This window comes from Pararge aegeria, chromosome 6 (genome assembly GCF_905163445.1).
Source record: "Pararge aegeria chromosome 6, ilParAegt1.1, whole genome shotgun sequence".
NCBI classification, from domain to species: Eukaryota; Metazoa; Arthropoda; class Insecta; order Lepidoptera; family Nymphalidae; genus Pararge; species Pararge aegeria.
Window position 1 is genome coordinate 10692466 of NC_053185.1, and position 23491 is coordinate 10715956.

At 34.9% G+C, this 23491-nt stretch overlaps 2 protein-coding genes across 3 annotated transcripts in view; one reads left to right on the forward strand and one right to left on the reverse strand.

Moving 5' to 3' along the window:
- Positions 1-1614: 1614 nt before the first annotated feature.
- On the forward strand, positions 1615-8314 carry LOC120624419. Of its 2 annotated transcripts, XM_039890948.1 has the most exons (5): positions 1615-2097; positions 4882-5171; positions 5510-5682; positions 5764-7356; positions 7580-8314. In XM_039890948.1, exons 1-5 carry the CDS (start codon positions 1772-1774, stop codon positions 8048-8050), a joined length of 2853 nt encoding a protein of 950 aa, XP_039746882.1. In that variant the 5' UTR covers positions 1615-1771; the 3' UTR covers positions 8051-8314. The 2 variants fall into 2 exon arrangements, with proteins under 2 accessions (XP_039746882.1, XP_039746881.1); XM_039890947.1 differs by having other exon boundaries at positions 5510-7356.
- Positions 8308-23491, reverse strand: part of LOC120624293 (CAD protein) — a 30266-nt gene continuing 15082 nt past the window's right edge. The window contains exons 15-24 of the mRNA XM_039890753.1: positions 20119-20243; positions 18284-18425; positions 16513-16786; positions 16041-16357; positions 12758-15899; positions 12571-12675; positions 12248-12496; positions 10403-12151; positions 9228-9611; positions 8308-8682 (exon numbers count right to left, since the gene is read on the reverse strand). Of these exons, the coding sequence (XP_039746687.1) occupies positions 8476-8682; positions 9228-9611; positions 10403-12151; positions 12248-12496; positions 12571-12675; positions 12758-15899; positions 16041-16357; positions 16513-16786; positions 18284-18425; positions 20119-20243 (6694 nt within the window). The 3' untranslated portion in view covers positions 8308-8475. The remainder of the gene's footprint in view (positions 8683-9227; positions 9612-10402; positions 12152-12247; positions 12497-12570; positions 12676-12757; positions 15900-16040; positions 16358-16512; positions 16787-18283; positions 18426-20118; positions 20244-23491) is intronic.

Below are 23491 nucleotides of genomic sequence, written 5' to 3' on the forward strand. Positions count from 1 at the left end.
TTTATTATCATCGAAATATTAAATAATATCATATTACACATAGATATATAAAGAACATATACCTAATACCCAACGTGCTGATAATGAGCAAACCGTACCCACGGGAGATGCCTGCGATTTTGTCCTGCAGTGGACTGATTGATGGAATACTTACCCAGGCATCACACATAAATAAAAGTTTTATAATTTTATAATTTTTATTAGTGTTTTGGCCTACACTTGGTCGCTAGAAGACTGATTGATGTAAAAGGCATATACTACTTTCGGCATCGACTGTTGTAGAGTCGCAGGTACAAATCCGGTCGGTTCCGAATATATTTATATACATTTATAAAATTATAAAAATTGATAAAAGTTTTAGTTTTTAAGTAACTTATTATTAAATTAAATACGAGGTATAATCCGTGCATCATTACCAGATGTTTACAAATACAAAATTATTTGCAATAGGTAGATGATTTCGCTAAAGACTTGCACGTGCGCAACACAACGTGTAAATGAAAACCGTAATATTACTTCACATGCTTTAGTTTACATTATTTACCTTCTTTAAGACTTATCTGTGAAACCGAAACCCTAATAGTTTTTACTGAAATAAATCAGATACAGCACTAACATCTCATGCAAATTTAAATCAAGTGACTCCTGTCACTAGCTACATTATTAGGTACGTGACGAGTAGCGTAGGTACTATGCACATTTCGGTCTTTTGTCTTCAAAAGGGTTGTCGTACACACTTGAAAAGTTTTGAATTAGTTTGTATGGGAAAATAAATATGTACTTATGCTTCTTTTGATTTAATATATTTACAGGGTGATTACTTATAAAATATCCTTATGAACCCTTCGACAGTATTTCGTAATGCAGTTACACGTTTTATACGTAATTTAAAGATATTCATTTAGAAAATTTAATTAAAAAAAATGATTAATCGACCCAACCAATTTGTTTTCAATTGTAATTACGATATAGATAATAATTTTCCGGATTTTTTTAAGAATAACAATTTAGTATAAAAAATACACTAATAACAATAATAATAATTTTTATTACAGGCATCAAGGCTCAGATTTTTTGTTATTAAAAGTACATTATTTCTAACTAAAAGATAATTAAAAATAATAAACAAAAATATATAATAATAAACATAATATTTCTCATCCATTTGAAATAAATAGCACAGCAGTGACTTACATACCTGTAGTCCAACCTGCTAGCAATCATCTTCAGGATGCCGTTGGTGCTCTCCTGCAACCTTCGAAAGACGATTTTGTGAAAACATTACAGACAGGTACATTATCATTATTATCTTAATAAAAAATTTATAGTTGCCTGAACATGTCGTTTCGCCTATGATTTCGTTGCATACATTTTCATAAAGCGTGAAAATGACGAAAGAGTAGGGCGAACTGGGACCAGTCAGTTACGCATTCCTCAAACCTAAAGTTGTCTCAACATAATATTTCTAATAAAGCGTTAAAATTTTATGAAAAACATTGCAACTGTAATCAATCGTTCCGATGACGATCAGTAAATTAATCATTGACTAGTGATAAGATTAATAATTATGAATTGATTTAGCGAACATTTTATCAGTAGTGTTTTAAACTTCAAGGAAACGGCAGCGTCCTTGTCGTATTTTCTGAAGCACCGAAAATAACATCACACTGCTGTTTTCTCGTTGCCGTATTCAAGGATGGATCAAGTGATAATTTCGTTTTTATAGGCATAGCATTTTATTTTTATATCAACAGTTAAAAGACCTTACGCGATGGGAAATTCTAAATCGAAGAAAGTCCAGAAAGAACCCGACAAGTTCTTCGAGCGTGAGCGATGGAAAGAGCAAAAGAGAGAGGAAAAGAAGAAGAAGAACGTTAATCTCCATAAAAGGAGTGCAGTGAAGGATCCACCCATACCTCCATCAGCGATGATGGCACCACCTACCCTCGGAACGGGGCCGGCTCACGCACCAGCTCATGTACGCTCTTACGACGATGACGCCTTGGATCGCATGCGATACCAACTTGCCAACGACAGTGATGCCTTTTTATTAAATAACATCCTTTTATCCGTGCAGTTCTTCGAAAACTATGAAAGGTATGCAAGGTGATTTAATTAATACAAGTAATTCTTAGAAAATTATACATGGCAGAGCTTGTGTATCTGTATTTTAATAATTACATAGATACTTCTTCAAATAAATAATTTATCATAAAGTAGGTACGTATCAGATAATAAAGCAATAAGTGTTGAGTTTCAGTTGAGTAGGGGAGGGGAGGGAAATACTATATTATTTGAATTGTTTCTTGTGCTTTCTGCTATGAGGCTCCTTCTCATAGTGTATCATTATAGACATATATATATTTATGAGATGACTTGGAATGGTTTGTAAAATCGTATTATTAAAAATAGGCCACCTGTGTATCTGCAGATTAAAAATTACTACCGAGTTTTATAAAAAAAATATAGGGAAACTAAAACCGAACTTATAATTTTACATACAACTGTCTGCGTGGTTCATTTTCCACTCCTCTTATGTATGTAGGGTGATAATATATAGAACTAATAGGCACATCGATTGCAAAATGCTAATAAAAATCTACACCAAGTATGAGTAGGATCAATTTAACGTAAACTGCGGATTTATATGTTAGTTGAATGTAGAGCTTACCCTAAATAAAAATTTTAATCCCTGACTAACAAACCTCGAAAAGGCCCAGCCGAAATCACAAAAATTTAAACTGGTTTTGCACCGTTAAAGTATTTTGTCATCATCAGCCTATTTGACGCCAGTTCCACTGCTGGGCATAGCCATGAAGGGATGGACACCGCCATATGAGGGTAATATCCCTTAAGTAGCAATAATTTTAAAGTTGCTACCTATTTATTTCCGTCAACTTTTTATAGATCGCTAATTTAATTTTGTCCTACAGGCCTTTAATTACATGCTATACACTTAGTTGTTCCTTCCAGTCTATCCGGATATGTGATGTTCCTACACTACTATACCGAAACCTCGCGCAACACACAATCCTAAAATTTCGGTAACATATTAATTTGTTGACAGCTTGTTTGGATTTTGTTATTAACAGTTTTATAAATCCCAATATAATATCTCCTTTATTGTCGAGGTCGAGGTGCAGGAGAAGTTATTTTTGAAGGCTCTAAAGCCGATTACATTTCCGCTGATAATAATACTGTAATGCTTTTCCCAAAAAAATATATAGAAATATGTAATTATCAACCAATAGACGTCCACTGCTGGGTATAGGTCTATTGTGGGGAATTCCAAATTCCAAGGTTTTGTGCCGCTTGGCTCCAGCGGCTACCTGCGACTCTTTAATGTTGTGTGTCCACCTCGTTTGAGGTCGACCAACGCTGTGCTTACCAGTGCGGGGCTGCCATTCCAGCACGTCCATACTTTCTCCGAGCTATGTGCCTCGCCCCTTCTATGCCACTTCGAGCTACGCGTATCGTTGAGTTATGTCGGTAACTCTGGTTCTTCTACGGATCTTCTCATTTCTGATTTAATCACGTATAGATACTCCAAGCGTAGCTCTCTCCATCACCCGCTGAGTGACTCCGTGCCTTCTTATGAGGCCTTTGAGGCTTAAATATATATTGGCCTAAATATGAATTAATTCTTATGAGTTACAATTTTTCAGAAAGAAAAGCCCCGATATGATACATCAACGGGGTTGTTCTTCTTATACACATAAATTAAACTTATGAAGTTCCATCTATATATTCTTGATGCCATTCAGGATGGATTTTCCCAAGCCAGTGTAACATTCTCTCGCAGTTCTCTTTAGCATCAGCGACGGTAGCTCGTCGTCGGAACGCCCCAAATACGCTCGCAGAGGAACTGCCCAGGCGGAGCCTTCTGAAGCGGAGACCCTCCCCTAATAGATTGTCAAGGATCTAACTGGGTGGTCGGTTACTAGCTGCTTCGATCTAGTGGTTAGGATTTTCGATTGCCGGTCAAGAGGTCCTGGCTTCCATTCCTCCTGGGTTAGGCCAAAAACTGTTAGACACTGGGCGTTTGTGTAAAGCAATTCTCAGTATGAATTACCAACTAAGTAGTTAGTTAAATTAGTTGGTCGCACCGTCGGTCCCCAGGCCGAGGATGATGACGTGGGCGTACCCAGAGGGGGAAGGGAGGGAAGCCGCTCCTGGAAATCTCGCAAAAATGAATGAACTTTTTTAAAAAATGCATGGTGGCCTAGATACAGACAGACAAAAATGAAAAAAATAATAAAAGTATTGGCTTTAGTATCGATTATAGGGGGTCCTCAAAAAAAAGTATCACAAAACAGCCGTAAGATCTGATCTAAAAAAATCACACTTGCCAGTTGCCATAGAGGCGTTTGAAATGTTATTTACTAAATCCTGGGCTTTAAAGAAAACATTATAACAGATAATTAGAACAATTAGTGGATATGTAATTGAAATTAAAGTATTAAGTATTGATATGTTCATGCAGATATTTCACACTGATATTGTTATCAAGCTACGTTAGCGGTGATTTCTTTATGATTTTATAAATCACGCAAATCTATTTTGCACGTACTAGGTACTTAAAATTTGCCAACGTCATAATAAATTGAAAATTATGGTTTGCTGATTAGTTCGGCCGAAGCACTTGATATTGATATACATAACATATACCTATGCTGTGTTTTTATGTAACTATCTATGCTCAGAGGCTTCAGCCGCGTCAAAATTAAAAATTTTAATATGTGAAAGTTCAGATTTTTATAAATAAACTAACATACATATTTTAATATCACCTTACCATATTATAAGCAAGTTTAAAATGGTAATAATGTACCAAGTATCAAAAGATTTTATGTAAAAAGTAATGTATAAAGCTTTTTTTAGAGAGGTGCATCAAATTAAAAATAACCCCATCAGCGAACGTCAGCACGTAATGGACGAAGCAATGGTGCATCATCATAAGCATGTGTTCTTTGCGGATAGAATCCAAGAATGTGTGCAAGACCACATAATTTACCAAAGACGCCCTGATAAGTCTGAACCACTCATAGCTCCACGACTATTCATAATTTACGATAATGTAGAAGCAAGTGAGCCTGGAGATACATCTGACTACTGTGCTGTTCTCGATGCACCGTTTTACAAACTTCGGATAGAAGATAGTAAGGAGTCAGGTAATAATGATCGAATATTGTATGTATATATAAAGTGTTTAAAGGCAATCCTAAATTATACTACGAATAAATATACTACGACAATACACACATCGCCATCTAGTCTCAAAGTAAGCGTAGCTTGTGTTATGGGTACTAAGATATCTGATGAATATTTTTTATGAATAATATACATAAATACTTATAATATATAGATAAACACCCAGACACTGAAAAACATTCATGTTCATCACACAAATACTGTCCAGTTGTGAGAATTCAACCCACGGCCTTGGACTCAGAAAGCAGAGTCGCAGCCCTCAGGCATAGTATATTACTTTATAATATTTTTGTTTCAGGATATGTAAAGCTGAAAAAGCTCGAAATTTTAGAAAGCACGCTTCCCAAAGAGGTTGAAACCAAAATGATCCCACCATTTGATTGTGACGATAGCATATATACCGATTCAGAAAAAGAGTCACATGCATCCGATGATCCACCATATTCAGATAGGGAAGATGTGCTACAAAAAGTAAAAACAAAACTCTCTAATCTACGTACAAAGAAATCCCGTAATTTGGATTCTGAAAACTTTGATAGTAATATTTTTCAGGATGTAAGTAAAAAAGGTAACGATGATGATTGTACAAAAACTGAAGTTGCATCAATTATTCAATGTGAAGAGAATGAAGTTTCCTTTAATTTAGATAACAAGGAAAATGTCATTCATGATTTAAAACCCAGAAAATCAATTTTGAAGAATACCAGGCGCCATAGTGAGACCCAAAATAAGCATCAATTAGATGGTACCCACAAATACTTACAAACAAGTCACCTATCCTTAGATAATATTACAGCTGAAGATACAGAAACATCAGGATACCGATCAAACGCAAGCAGTCGACAAACAGAATCAAGTGAAACAGAATCTGACTATGGTTATGCAACTATAACAGAATCAACGACACCAAAAAAAGTAGAACTTAGTTTACAGACAAATTATGCTACTACTTCTGGAGTCTTACCGGATGAAAGTTGGGTAACAGTTAATATTAGATCAGTTGACTGGAGTGATGACGACGACGACGATGTTGTTTCAAAGGAAACGTTAAATAGGGATCTTTATGAAAACCATCATTATCTAAGTTCTATAATTTTTATGAATGATTTTGTAGATAATTTTATCCTACATTTAGGTTCCGGTTTAGGATTTTCTCAAGACACTGTAAAAAATTCGTTAACTCAAGGAGCTAGTATTTATTGTAATGCTATAAAGAACGTTACGCCTTTTAGTTATGAAGTTTTTCCGGCTCTAATAGCCGCTTGGCCAAATTCCGCCAATCAATGGATTATACGGGAGAGAAAAATAATTCAAAATCCGCGTACGAACTTTAGCTATCAATGGCCAACAAGATATATGGTAAGCAAAGCCATTGGATTCGGTTGCTTATTGGTACCAATAGGATTTAGGCCAAAACGGGGGATTAACCCGGATCAAAAGTTACAATGGAAAGTTATGTTTCCAGCAGCAGAACGCTATTTAGAGAGTTGTTTGGCCCATTCTCATATGCGATGTTATTTGTTTGCTTTAACCTTGCAAAAAACTTTTATGGAGAATGAAACATCAAAAATCGGAATTGATGCTAGTCACATTAAAAATCATTTATTTTGGCAATGTGAAGATAACTATGCCAGATGGCCAGAAGATCGTCTTGGAGAGTCTCTACGGTTATTTTTACGAACGTTTTATATTCATTTTGGAAAGTCACGGTTTCCAAATTACTTTATCGAAAGTTGCAATGAGTTCAAATGCATCCCAAAACCTCTTCTATTAAAACTACAAAGAAAACTAGCAGACATCTTAGAGGCACCTGTCATGCATTTGTTACATGCTATCAACAAATTGAAATATGCAAAGAAAGATTTTTATCCAAAATTTAATTGCTTGAGGCTTTATGACATTTTAACTTGCAAAAATCCGTTGCGAATTTTAAACCCACAGTTACCAGTTGTTGTTTCCAATTATAATGAAAGTTCAGATAGCGAAGATGAGCGACTAAATAATATATGGGATAAAGCAAAGGCTCACGACAAAGACTATCAATGGAAAAAGGAAAAACTAAAACAATTGAAAGAAAGACGGGCTAATACGGCAAATAAAAAACAAAAAAAATCTGGAAAAGTAGAAATAGAGATTAATAAAAGTGTAAGTTGTACTACTAATTGTATTTGAAGAACACAATGTCATCATTGTGTTGTTTTCTTGCTACGAGTACTATAGCAATATAGTAGCAATATAACTAGAACTAATTATAGTTGGATCATATATTGCTACTATATTGCTATATGTAGTAAGAAAACAACAAATTATTTAATGCCATCTTGCAATCAATTTTATATCATAATGATTTTTATTTTCTACTTTACAGATTATTTTACCAATGAAAATGGAAGCAGAACGCCGGCGATTGGTGCTGGAGTTCTTCATACCACATTTCATAGCGATGGCACGGTCAAGTGAAAAGTTTGATACTTTAAGACAGGCAGTAATTTATCTGGAGCAGGCCAAAAGATTGTGTTATCTTTTGCGAGAGGAACCCGCTGGAGATGGTACAGCTAATGAGTATTTAGATGTCATTCGGGATAAATTAAGCGACTGTCAACGTAAACTTGTGAATCAGGGAGGTTATAAATTACCACCGAGAGATAAAGTTAACACGGAACGTAACGGGCAGGCTCATTTTATTAGAAAACATCGGCCAAAATGTGAGCATATCATAAATCAGGATTCTGATAGTATCACACCGTTTACTTTTGCAGATATACATATGGAAAATAATTTTATTCAAGATGTGAAGAAGTACCTTGATATGAATGGTACAGAAGAATCGAAATTATAAATGTCACCGAATTTTGTAAATACATATTAAGTATTTTTTAACATTATTGATCTAAATTTTAATGAATGACTTTAGTGTTGGTACTCTTATTTAAAACATTCAAAGTTATCTGCTTGTTATATCTACCTACTGTATTTTGCTAAAACAATCATTTTCGGAGAAATGTTATGATAATTTGGAATCTCTTTTTAATCATCAAGTAGCGTGTAATATTTATAAGTACTTAATTTAAAATACTGTATCAATCAAACACCACAAAATATTAAAAAAATCTTTAATGATTAACAGTGTGTGGGTATGTACTCGTAGCAAACAGGTATACAATACAAAAAATCTTTACTTCCTCAGATTAGGTTTTAGGGTATTATTAGATTAGCATAAGTATTTCGAAGGAAGACCAATGAGTATTGTACTTATTTTTATCATCAAATCAGGGGATTCACTCCGCTCACCATAGCAAGCAATGCCATCCGTACGTACATGCCATATTCCGCTTGTCTGAAGTAAGCTGCTCTTGGATCGGAATCGAATTCTGGTGAAATTTCATCAACACGTGGGAGTGGATGCATGACTATCATGCGGCGTCGAGCCTTTGTCATTAACTGAGGGGTTACCACTAACAAACCGCGTGTCTGAAAGGTAAATAATACTTTTTTAATTTAAAAGAAATATCTAGTGGCCTTATCATGACGAGAGTCAGGCCTCCCAGGTCTATTATAAAGATGGAACTAACTTTTATAAATACTAATTTAGATATTTGTAAATGTGAGAGCTTTGTTTATATTATTTATATCAGTATTCAAAATTTCGTTTTAAGGTAAATAATTGATAGATTTAAGCATTATTATTCAAATTACAGATGTTTCATGTAGATAATGTACCTACCTATTTGATATTTTTGATGACGTAACATAAACGTCGATATAGTATTAAGTGTTGCCATTGAGTAACAAATCCAAACAACACTTAATACAATCTTAACAAGAACAAAGCGATAGGAACTGACCAATTATTAGCAATTTATACACTATACATCTATTATTTTGCAGATACAATGTGTTTGTAATATATAACTTTGTTATTTTATCATTTTGATTCTGAATAAATATTGTTTTATTATTAATGTATTTGATTAACAACACTAAAACAATAATTATACTACGTTTGAATACTTTACCTTTTCGTATTCTTCTACACTAACGAATCTTTCACGTTGAATTCTTGTCATGTACAGCACATGCGTATCTCCCAATACATCTTCTATCCGTTCAAAAACTCTCTGAGGGATGCCTTTGTAAGCTACATACTCCATTATATGCTTCGGCATTCCAAGCCCCGGAGGACTTACATATTGCAACTGTACTTGGTAGAGTGTTAGAAGTCGAGCTAATGAATGGACTGTTCGACCATTTTTCAGGTCACCAACCATAGTTATTGTGAGACCATTAACTGTACCTATTTCTTCTCTTATTGTGAAAACATCTAATAGTGCTTGAGTAGGGTGTTCACCCACTCCATCTCCTGCATTTATAATTGGCTTGCGACAATGACGTGATGCTCGCTAGAATAAAAAATAAAAATGAATTAAAACGTTCATGTATCACGCTCATTAAATATGTTTTTTTTTGTTTTTAGTTTGGGATACCTCTAAGGATAAGTGTCAAGTTATATCGGCTCACATTATGAGTAAATAAACTGTATCTACTGTATACGCATGTATAGTTTTCATTCTGATTATTATAGAACCAGACAGGACAAATAACTTGGTTTTTTATAGTAATAGTTGACGGACTGACCGACCTGTGTTGCACACTTAACATTATTATGTGGTTTTAGTCTCAGTAAAGACTGCAAAGACTCGTGAAGGTTATTCCCAGAAAACTAGTATTACTTATATGATGAATGGCTTGCATTCAATGTTCAATTGCAATTAATCGGTTTAGAAATAATCAGCCAATTCGTATACGTAATTCTTTTTTTACATATTATGTTGTTTATTTTTTAAGTAAGTTGTTCAAAGTTTTCTGGATGCCGTTGACTGACTGTATATCCCAGTATATTCTATCCCAAGTCCATCTGCAGTATGCAATCTATTCTATGCAGAGTTTTTCGAAAGTCGGTAGACGTGCAAAGATAAAGGCTATTGGAAAGACCGGAACGCTTTTTATTCCGGAAAAGAACTTTACGGAATAAAAAGTATCCTATGTCTGTCTCCACTGAATGCAAGTTATCAATTTTGTCAATTGATACGCCAAAATTAAGGAACAAAAAAAAGCAAAAAATTAACAAACAAACTGATAACATACATTTTTGAATTTGCAGTAAATATATTATAAAACATATTTTACTTACGGCAACTGCACCGGGTTCTGGATGGCGCAACACTACAACGTCAGCGTAGCTAGTCATAACTGTAACGCTATCTTCAAGAGTTTCTCCCTTTTTAGCCGAAGAACTGGTTGCATCTGTATGTATAACAGATCCGCCTAGCCTTTGCATGGCAGCAGCAAAACTACCGCTTGTTCGTGTGCTCACTTCATAAAATATTGACGCCATAACCTTGCCACGTAATATATCATCTAAGACACGCCCTTTATTTACACTCGTTTTCATAAACTGGGCTAGGTTAAAAATGTCATTTAAGGTTTCCTTTCCAAAAGTATCTACAGTCAAAATACTTTTTCCAAATAAATCACTCCTCTGGCGTTGCGATGTTACTGTTTGAGGATAAGATGAACTATCACATCTCTGTCTAATGGTTGTTTGAGGAGGTAACGGTGATACGCTTCTTAAGCCAGGCCCCTCATTAAAGTGCACATTAAGCTTATTTTCCACCTTTATAGGATCAACTTGATCAATGTCCAAATCACTTAGTCTACTAAGATCTAGAGAACTGTGTACGTCTAGAGAAGAATTAGGTCGACTTGTTTCTTTTTCAACCTTTTCAGTTCCCGTGAGAAGTTGTTTTTTCGGCATTGGCCAATCGCGTACATTTTGACCAAATCCAGGTGGTACTAAAACTTGTCCTTCAACATATGCTATTTCTCCCCGTAATGTTACCCGATGAATAGCTCCACAAACACGCATACCAGCAAAGGGAGTCCATTTCGATTTTGAAAATTCTAACGCTTGAGGAATCGTCCATTCATAATCCATATCTACCTCTACGTACGTGTTCGATTGTTCAGGCAAGTTAAATATTTTGCGTGGATTTTTGTGAAATTTATTAATCAAATCATCCATAGTCAGGCGTCCTTGATGTACGGCGTTAAGAAGAAGGGGTAAAATTGTTTCTAAACCTGGATAGCCCGGTGGAGGTTTTTCTGAGTCTTTTTCTTCTACAGAGTGCGGGGCGTGATCAGTCGCAAAAATATCAATTATGTCCATATTTTTCCACAATTCAGCTTGATCTTCAGCGCTACATAAAACTGGACGAACTTCTGCTCGGCCTTTTCCAATTCTGTCTATATCATCTGTACATAAAAACAAATGCTGAGGGCAAACTTCACAAGTAACCTTCAAACCTCTCTCTTTAGCAGCTCTAATGATCGAAATTTCTTCTTTTCTAGCTACGTGGCATATGTGAATAGGTCTATCGATTAAAGATGCCATAAGAATAATTGCTCCAGTTTTTTCACGTTCAGCATGAGCGCAAATAGGTATTTTCTTAGGCCAGTTCTGGAGATGTTTATGCCATATTGTCATATCGTCAAGTTTTAATGTAGTAAAGGTTTCATTGAGGTACATTTTTAATGCGGCGGCTTGTGGTGCTAATTCAGCAGCTAACTCACAGTTAGTAGTAGATGCACCTACAAATAGGGCATAATCACAACGAGCGCTAACACGAGCTAATGTTGAAACATAATCATATGAAGCTCGGTCGATCACAGGAGGATTTGTATTTGGCATAGCGCATATCATGGTTACGCCGCCGGCTAGGGCAGCAGCGGTGCATGAAGCGAAGTCCTCTTTATAAGTAGCTCCAGGCTCTCGAACATGTACATGAACGTCTATGAATCCAGGCAGTTTAATTATATTACGGGACGTCATACAATCAGTGTGTGTTTTCATTGGTGGTGCACCGCCACAACGTAACATTGCCTGAAAATAAACAGGAAACAAATAAAATTCTAAATAACTTTGGTCTTGAAATAAAATGTAATAATAAATAAATAAATAAAATAAAAAAAACAATACCTTTACAAGAAGCTTGGCACATTTTACATCAGTGACTAATGGAACAGCATAATCTACAGCAAGCCGACGCGTTCGATATCCATGCGTACTAAAAGACGAAACTCGTCGAGCTCCACCTCGCATTGGCAAATTGATCACAAGGTCAAGTTCTCGTCGTGCTATGAAATCTGCTAAATGCATAAGTTCTCCGTCTGCTCTTGCATCGTCTGGATCACCAATGTGATCAAATGTCCACTGTACACCCTCCACCTGTAAAATTTGTTTGTATTTGTAACATGATATAATTAAATACAATTAAGGTATTTTTTTTTTAACACACGTACCTCAACACCATGCTCAGTATAAAAATCTCCTGTGCCCATACTTGCGTAGAGTTTGTACCCCAATTTGTGCAGAATGCGCACGCTTGGTAATAATTCCATTTTATGCTAAAGAAACACAAAATTAATAAATTATTTACTTTATCACCCTATTAAATTATAGAAACTTGTTAAATTTAATATTATATACCTTAAAAGTCCCCACAGATAGTAAAATAGCTTTCTTAGGAATTCTAAATCCTGTACTCATTAACGATTTTAAGTATGCCTCATAACGATTTTCTCCAAAACAAGCAACTTCACCTGTTGACGCCATTTCTACTCCAAGCGTCACGTCGGCACCAGACAATCTTGAGAACGAAAACTGTGGGACCTTAACACCAACTTTACCGCATCCACTTATTACGTTGATAGGCTCAACTGGGATACCTAAAATTACCTTTGTTGCCATGGCAACAAAATCGTGGTCTAATGTTTTACTAACAAATGGAAATGATCTGGAAACCCTTACATTACATTCTATTACTTTCAATTCATTGTCTTTTGCAATAAGTTGCATATTAAAAGGTCCAGTAACGTCAAGTGTCTCTGCTATTACTCTAGCTATTTCATTTATTTTTTCGAATGTCTGATTGTTAATATCTTGTGGTGGAGTAACTAATGTGGCATCTCCGGAATGAACTCCTGCATTTTCCACGTGTTCAGAGACAGCCATACACAGTATAACGCCATCAGATGCAACAACATCAACGTCTATCTCTTTGGCATCTAGTATGTATTTCGAAATTACAACGGGATGCTCCTTATTTACTTGACTAGCCGATTTTAAATATGTTTCTAATTCTTGGTTTGAAAATGCCACATTCATTGCTGCCCCGCTTAATACATATGAGGGTCGTACTAAACATGGATATCCAACTTCTTCACAGAAATCAATAGCAGATTCAAGATCTGTAAGTTCTTTCCATCTCGGTTGTAAAATTCCCTTACGATCCAACATTCTTGAAAATTTAAATCTGTTTTCTGCATTATCTATCATATCAGGAGATGTACCAAGAATAATAGCTTGCTGCCTATGTAAGTCCATTGCAATATTATTTGGCAATTGGCCACCCATACACAATATAACACCATCAGGGTGTTCTAATTTATAAATATCCATTACTACTTCAAAGGAAATTTCCTCAAAGTATAATCTATCGCTCATATCATAATCTGTACTAACAGTTTCAGGGTTATAATTAACCATAATTGTCTTCTTTTCTTGATTTTTCAATTCTCTTAGACATCCTACAGCACACCAATCAAACTCCACAGAGCTTCCAATTCTATATACACCTGACCCAAGAACCATAATAAAATCACCCGGAAAATCTATATCATGTGTACTGCCATTATATGTAAGATAAAGATAGTTTGTTGAAGCTGGCCATTCTGCTGCTACTGTATCAATTTGTTTAACAAATGGAGTAATTTTGTACTCTTCTCGCCACTTTCTTACAACTAATTCTGTACTTTTTATAGCAGCAGCAATTTGTTTATCTGAGAATCCAATTTGTTTTGCACATTTTAATACATCATATGAAATTGATCCTGAACTAATGGATTCAAGTGTATTATAGTAATCTATAATATTTTTAAGTTTTTCAAGGAACCAACGATCAATTTTGGTAAGTTCATATAGTTTTTCTACCGTATAATTATTTTTAAGTGCAGCTGCCAAGACAAACATTCGCTTATCTGTTGGTTCCTTAAGTTCATTTTCGTTTACTTCTTTTATGTATGGATCAAAACCATTGACATTTTCATCAACCATTCTCAAAGCTTTTTGGAATGCTTCTTCAAAATTCCTGCCAATAGCCATCACTTCTCCTACACTTTTCATAGAGCTTCCAATTTTTGTGCTCACTCGGTTGAATTTTGCCAAGTCCCACCTAGGTATTTTAACAACGCAGTAATCCAAACTAGGCTCAAAACATGCAGTAGTCACTCCTGTGACCGAATTTTTTATTGTTGGTAAAGGTATTCCAAGAGCTAATTTCGCAGCTACATATGCCAATGGATACCCAGTAGCTTTGCTGGCTAGTGCAGAGCTTCGGGATAGTCTCGCGTTTACCTCTATTATATAGAATTCCTCTGAGTAGGGATTGAGAGCATATTGTATATTACATTCACCCACAATTCCGAAATGTCTGATGACCTTTATCGCAGTATCTCTTAATAAGTAATACTCTCTGTTGGATAGTGTTTGACTGGGTGCAACCACGATTGACTCTCCTGTATGGATACCTAATGGGTCTACATTTTCCATGTTACAGACGGTTATACAATTGTCATAGGCATCTCTTACGACCTCATATTCAACTTCCTTCCAACCTTTTAATGACTTATCTATAATAAGTTGTTCAGAGTGTGATAGTGCCTGATGTGCAAGTGCTTTTAACTCTTCTTCATTATTAGCAAAACCTGATCCTAGTCCACCTAGTGAAAACGCAGAACGTGCCATTACTGGATAGCCTATCTGTTTTCCAGCGGTTAAGGCCTCTTCAATAGAAGAAACTGCTGCACTTGGTGCTACTTTTTCCCCTATGGCGTTAATTTTTTCGGCAAAAATTTTTCTATCTTCAGTATCTACAATAGACTGCACTGGAGTGCCTAAAACAGCAACATTATATTTTTCAAATACTTTAGACTTTTCTAATTCTACTCCACAGTTTAATGCAGTCTGTCCTCCAAAAGTTAGTAATATTCCCGTAGGCCGCTCTGCTTTAATTACTTGTTCGACATATGCAGGAGTAATAGGTAAAAAATAAACTTTGTCAGCTAAGCCTTTTGACGTTTGCACAGTTGCAATGTTAGGATTTATAAGAACAGTTTGAATTTTTTCTTCTTGCATGGCCTTGACTCCCTGAGAACCAGAATAGTCAAACTCTCCCGCCTGCCCAATAGATAGACCACCTGAACCTAGAATTAACACTTTTTTCGGTTTTTCATGTAATGTCGGAGTGTACTTTAGTTTTTCACAAATAATATTACTTACAACAAGTTGTTTGTTGTTTTTATATGATTTGACAGTCTCTATAAAGACATCAAAGAGACATTCGAGGTCGGTGGGACCTGCTGTGTGTTCTGGATGGAATTGTACACTAAAATAAGGAAGTGACTTGTGAATTATGCCTTCATTTGTTTTATCGTTCTCATTGGTAAACAAAATGTCCCAATTCTCAGGCAATGTATTAGTATCAACAGCGAAACCATGATTTTGGGATGTCATAAAACATCTTCCTGTACCATTATGTGTACAGGGTAAATTATGACCACGATTCCCGTAACTGAAACAATATATATACATTGTTTTAACTAATGATATTTTATCAATTTATCTTTGTGTCAATCGCTACATAAGGGACACACAAAATAGCATATTTAGACATGCCAAAAAATATCTACCGATTAGATTTACGTGTCTGTACCTTGTTTTGTATGTCTTGCACCCTGCAGCTGTCGCGAGTAATTGGTGACCGAGACATATTCCGAAAACTGGTTTTACAACAGAATTGCTATTCATTTCTACTTTCAAGTTTTCCACTACTGTCTTGCAAACCTCTGGATCGCCGGGACCGTTGCTAATGAATAAACCGTCATAACTATCTGAGTTGAACTTATAGTTCCACGGTACTAATATAACTTTGGCATTCCTTTTTATTAAACATCTTATTTGATTGTATTTTAAGCCACAGTCAACTGCCATTATTGTGACCTCACCTTTTGGGTTAAAAATTTTTGTTTCCTGAAATGTAACAATATTATAGTTTAAATTCTATATGATTAAGTACCTACCGTTTTAAATGTTTTTGGTTGTTTTTATATTGCAATTATGATCTGAATAAAACTCAAGCGTTGGTACCACCTTTATACACTAGTCTTATGTTATTAAATACCCACCTTAATTGAAACCTCAGCGACTAAGTTCCTCATGTTAGGGTCCTGTATTGGTGGTAGTATACCGAAAGGGGGAGTTCCCTGAATTATTCTGCCCAAAGTAACGCCTTCTCGAAGCCGGTACGTTAAAGCCCGAGTGTCGATGTCGCAGAGACCAGGGACTCCATGGCAGGTCAACCAGTTGCCCAAGGACCGACGCGCACGCCAATGACTAGCATGTGTGCTTACTTCACCTACTATCAACCCAGCTGCCCAAATCCGCTTCGACTCAAACCATCTGTAAAAATGGATAGTGAATTATTTTTGTTTTTTTTTAATATAAATTCACACATTTTTAAGTGTAATATTTTCAGGTATAGTACAAAAGTATATCAATAATTTATAGTGGCTAAGAAGTAATTAAACAAAATGTGGCTAAGAATTAAATACATTATTTGCAACCAGTTACTGATTTCGACAACTCTGCGAAAGACTTCGTAGCGATTTCTGTATTGCTTAAATGTATATGTCAGGACAATAATGAACTGTGCTTCGCCATTTTTAATTATTTGCTTTAAACCTTTATTTTATTCACAATACTGGAGTAGATTTATTTAGGACTGAGGCGACAACGTTTTTAGAACGTTGGTTTTAGCACAGAGAAACTGAGTTTCAATTAGTTTGAATGGAACAATTTATTTGAAATTAAGTTTAAGTTTGTGTAAATTATTTGTCCAATGATTAATCATGTACACGCCACATCCGGTTCCGATTCAAATCATTAATTTAACACAAATGTGGTTGACGATTACCATATGCATTACATGTCAAAATTGTGATAGTGGTTAGAAAAACAGATATTGTAATTTGTACGTTCTTCGCAATCGATAGCAATAGATAGGTCTAAAAGTGTTATTTTAGCTAGGCTTAGAAAAACTAAACTTTACCATTTACGTACTAATAATAATAATAATAACGTTTAATTCAGACAAAAATCCATAGCTACAACAATAACAATTATCTTATTTATTATAAACTAAAATTGGTCAAACCTATAAATAATAAAAAATTAGGAATCTCCGAACTAAGATAAGTACCCTCTTGAGGCACTTGACCTTAACTTGACTAAGGACTAAGTTATCTTTTTTACTTTTGATTTTATTATCGATGGGCTTTCAAAATGTACGCGATACTTAAAGAAATAAATTTCTAAAAGCTCAACTTTCGAATTTCTAATTTCTAATTTTTAAATAACTTCAAATTAAGTTTTAACTTATTAGAAAATATAATTATTATTTTTTTTCTTCGATGGGTTTGTGAACAAGAAACTTTTGTAATAAAAATAATATTATGAATTAAAAAAAATTCAAAATTTATTTATTCATGTAGGCTTCTCACAGGCACTTATGAAGCGTTCATACCTATATGTTAACATAATTGTAAGGGGATGGTGATAAACAGTGGCGTGCACAAGATTATTGACCAGGGTAGGCATAAAGCTGGAAAATGGTAGGTATAAAATGTAAAATTCCTCTTCCTATTTGAGTTATATGAAATTTTAAGGGTAGGTAGTGCATTTGCTCTTATATGAAATGCACGCCACTGGTGATAACTTCGTTCGACAACTTAAACCTAAAGCTACGAGGGTTCCAAACGCGCCCTGGTCTAAGAAGAGCCCACAGAGAGCTCAAAGAGATTCGTATAGCAGTAGTCAGAACAATATTGTCAGGATATTACGAAATTAAGTTCAAAATTTAGATTGGTCCGCAACCCTTGATGTTACCTCGAAAATTACCTCGGTAAACCATGTTCATCGATGTCATTTTCGTCAGGCACGCCGTAGTTGCCAATGAGTGGATATGTCAGAACCAGCAGCTGTGCATGGTAAGACGGATCGGTCAATGATTCTGGGTAACCTACCATGCCCGTTTGAAATACTGAAACAATACAATTTAAGCTTAAACATTTTTTGATGGCTGTGTTTACCTTTGTCTTTCCCCATGGGAAAGAAAAAAGAAAATAATTAAACACCTTTTCTTTATTCATTTTTTCATTCTAAGTTATTGTCCCTTCTTTTGTTATTGGATCTATAAATTTTTTTTTTGTTGTTATTGTTTGGTCTCGAGGATTCGGTGATGATGAAGTTAAGGGGGCTGGCTGTAAAAATGTGGTGCGCCTTTTAGTCTGAGGCAGCTCCTTTCATACACATTTTCACTTAATTTAATACTAGCGGTCCCTCGCGACTTCGTCCGCGTATGAGTCAACCTTAAGAATACTCATATGTTATCGCTGACTGTTACTTAGAATTTTTAAAGGAGAACAATTCCGTCATATTTACTACGTACTTCTGTTATTTTGGCGTAACGTTTACGGATCACGCAACGCACGCATCTGTCTCTATCCAAAAAAAATTTTTTGCAGTTTTTACAAAATTTTTCATTGAAGATCTGTGGTCGTGGTTGTCATTGGTCGTAGTTGTATAGCTTTAAGCCGATACTACAACCACATCACAAAAAAAAACAATTTGAAAGCAGCAGCCGTTCCTTAGATTGGCGCGTTCATCAAAACAAACTCAAAAGCTTTATAATATTATAGCTGATTCTTGTCCACTTCATTGGGCTGAATGTGGTTCGGTTAGTAACTAGTACCTAGAGGGCTTATTTCCTGACATCTAAAAGGAGTTAATTTTGTCCAATTTTGCTATAATACCAGGTCTCAAATGAGCGAATGAAATTATTATTTTTGAATAAATAATGTTTATTTTTAATATTCAAAATTACTCCATTTACCTACTACCCATATTACATATAATGTTATTTATCAAATTTAAGCTTAATTTGCTATACTCCGCGAAAAGCAGGAGAATTTTTATGGTGTAATTTATAATTCTTCATTCTATATTCACCACATGGACAAGTTAAACATAAAAAACCGTCTTATAGAAATAATATCACTCAAAAGATAACGACATGGTCGCGGTTCAATACCTATCTCGTATTATCTCTTTAACCATTCGTCTAAATTATATTCAGTATAAGCGAAAAGTCTATTGTTTCAAACACTTTGATAATAGGACCCTATTGGTCCTATTATCAAAGTGGATATAAGTAAACATGACCTAACGATTTTTTTTTTAAATATAAACACTACTCTTTGTTACTTAAATATAAAAGTTTTATACATATGTTTTGTAGGCATTATCAAGCTCTACTTTGTTTTTTCTAGAACTGAATCATATATCTCTCATCGTTAAGGCAGCGTTCGTAAGAAACATTCTCGTTAGACCGTTTTTTCTCCGACTTACAAATCCGACTATCACGAATAGTTCTTTTCATTTTTCACGTTAATATATAGCTAATTGCACTCACAAATAATGTGACTTTATATTGTTGAAAGAATTTTTTAAAAATCGTTTCGGTAGATCCATAGATCAACATCGATGCCCCCGACAGTATCAAAAACTTTATCTCTTTATAATTTCGGTATAGAAGTGTAGACGACTAATACAAATATTATAAATTTACACAAATGGGTGACAATAAAGATATTTTTTTTCTTTATAAATCAACTCTCATATTTCTTAGGTTGTTTAATTATTTATTTTATCACACAATACACAATAGTACTTACCAACTTCGCCTTCCACTGGAACCTGCGCTCCAAAACTTCTGCCTTGAAATACAGTGCCATCTGATAGTACAAGACTACAGGGAGGTCCTATTTTACAGGTTAAGTCTTCGTTGTCACCCATGTTTCTAGAATAATGTAATAATCGATTATTAAGGTAATTAAGTACGACAGGTCCCTCACCGTGCGGTGACGGTAAATCAGAGAACAGTTGTCAGCAGGCCCTTTTGTTGCCTGCGGGAGTCGTACGACTAAGGAAACATAATGAGAACGGGCAGCAGATTTCTCTGTGCTCTGCGCAAACCGTCTCTGCCGTTGGAAGGGTTCCAGACAGCAAAAACTTCTTCCTGGCATATTCTATTGAATGACATATTCTAGTTAATGATAAAGGCCAGACAGAAAATTGACCTTCTGTTCTTGATACAAAGTACATCCATTCTGATACAAAGTACATCCTATTCATTGCAGTTGGTTATCAGAGTATGATGGATAATGAAAGTCTTAGTGGGTTACTAGTATACCAATAGAGTTAGTGCTCATTGCAATCGTCCTGGGTGGGTACACTACAGCTGATACCTAGGTAGGTTGTTGATTGAACTAGTTGACTAAAGATAGTATTAATATCGTGAAAATAAAAAAAAAATACGCTACCCCAAAATTACAGTTTTCACTCTAAACTAAAGGGATAAGAGTAAGACAGCATGATTCGCGTAGTGAAAACGAATGTACCTATCTAACTCAGCAACGTAACTTACTAAATTGTTGTGCTTATTTCAAGAGCCACGTTTGACATACGGATACGGATACGGATGTTTAATAGTATTTATTTACTTTTACCTAAGTATTTATTATATGATATATAGTTTATTCTTAGTTTTTTTTTATATATTTATTATATGTTAGATGTACCTATTTGTGTATATTAGTTTATGTATTAGTATTTATTCGTATGTATTTGTTTTATATTTTGTACCACCTGCAGTTAGTTCTCTTTTTTTCCTAATTCTAAGGTTGCCTGGCAGAGATCGCTACTAAGCGATAAGGCCTTTTGTATTCTACTTCTATTTTTATGTTTATTTTTTTCTTGTATAATTCCCAATGTGGTGTACAAATAAAGAGTTATAATAATAATAATAATACGGAGTAGGTTGGTACTCCGGATATAACAGTGCTTTAGTCATTCTAATTTTAGTTCCTGGAACATTTATAATACAGCTTCACAACTTATAGTGCCAAAATAGTATCAATCAATAGCCCGCCCCGTGATAGTAGAGGTCAGTGACATGGTAGCAACTGTAAATATTGATACGACATATTTTAACAGGTGCCTTTAGTGGCGCCTGGGTTTTATTACTACGGACCGTAAGCATTAATTAGTATTTCATTAAAACCGGTCAGCCATTTTAGCGTGAAGATTAGCTAGAACTTGCATTTTAGTTCGAACAGTACATTTCTCGAGATCGGCAGACGTGTTCTGAAGTGGAGACCGCGAATCGGTAAGCGCAGTGTGGGACGACCTCCAGCCCGCTGGACAGATGACCTTAGAAAGGTGGCTGGAAGCGTCTCGATGGGAAAGGCGGAGGACCATGTGTGGTGGCGCGCTCTTGGAAAGGCTTATGTTCAGCAGTGGACGCTTGTGGGCTGTTGATGATCTCTCGAGATAAAAAGTAACTTTTGTCGATCTCAGGATCATAAACTATGGACTACTTTATAGGGTGGAATTGTCCTTACATATGACAGATCACCCGTTTGGCAATGGTAGGAGTACCCTCATTAAATACAATACTTATCTCTATTGTGTTCTCTTGCTGCGTAATCAAACTACCTAACTTACGAACACAATTTCGCATTTATGATGGCTAATATGCTTCTCTTGATAATAAATTACTGTTTTTTGTGAGGATGAATGTCTTTGACTTTTTTTCCTAACATTAAATGCATTATTGTGGCTAGTTAATCTTACTATTAGGTATTTCATGCAAAATATCTAGCTTAAAATTATTACGAAAATCAGTTTAGTATTTTCTAAGTTTACGATTACAAATAGATAAACAAATCTTTATAATATGAGTACAGAAGTACTATTGAGTAGGTACCCATTTTTATATACCCTAGCTGCTATAATATTATAAATAGATACAAATAACAAAGACCTACCTGTCCTTACAATTTAAGCAGATTTTTTAGTTACGGAGTAGGTAACATAAAAGCAAAAAATTCTATAAATCTAAATAAAGCAATTTATATTAGGTAATTAACACAATATTTACCTATGTATTATATTTAATTTATGGCATATTCGGATTTGACTAAAGGTGAACAAAACTGCAAGTCGGAACCTAATTGATTTTCGAACTTTTGTATTGTTATGCCAATTCTTGAAATCAATCTCTCGAAAACAAAAGCAGTTTAAGACTCAGAAAAGCTAAATAAAACGTCGAGGTAGGACATTTAAAGTCAATATACCTACCTAATTCTTACTTTAAATACAATGGTTCTCCTAAGTAATTAAAAATCTAAATCATTTTAAAACAAAAAAAAAATCATATTACTACGTCTTAATGGATATACAAAAATGTTTTAATGTTCAGAATATTATTAATTAAACTTTGAGCAGTCAACGGTCTTCAATGCGTCACATAATATTGTGAGATAATAGAGGTCCTTGAAAGGCTCAAGAGTGGGCTATTCAAACTATATTAGAGGTCGGATGTCGTGGGTTCGATCCAATGTCAAGGTCTGAAAATTGATACTGTTCACTAACTAAAATTCACAATATAGGTATCTTAAAGTACTATACTTTAGTAAAGGAGGGAAGCTGTGTACTAGACCTATACTAATAACTAGGTATCCAACACAGCATAATGCATAATTTTAAAAAAATCAAAGGTTTTAATAAATAAACCCAAAATAGTTCGAAACTTAGGCTACGAGGTCCTTGTATTAATCTTTTATTATTTCTACACATCGATTACTTTGCAGCAAGTAGGTGCCTATTCCAATACATTAGTATAAACAACGTATCTAACTACTATATAATATTATTAATAAATATACATTTTCGATAAACTTTTGTTGGTATGTAGGTAGGTACTTTCCCATTATACACCACAAAAAACGTTGCTAACTTGATAAAAATTAACGAATTTCAGTTTAAAACTTAACTTTGGTTAAGTTGTGTACTTTTATTAATATTGCGTAGTTTATTACTTACTAAATTAGAGGTACTATATGCCGGCCACGTGGTGTGTCGCACGTGGAATAAACTGACTGTCGCTGCCGCGAGTCTCGCTACGACAGACGGGTCCGATCGCCTGCTTCCACTGACTCAATGTACCTTATCAAACGCCATAACATTACCAACCAGTTTATGTTC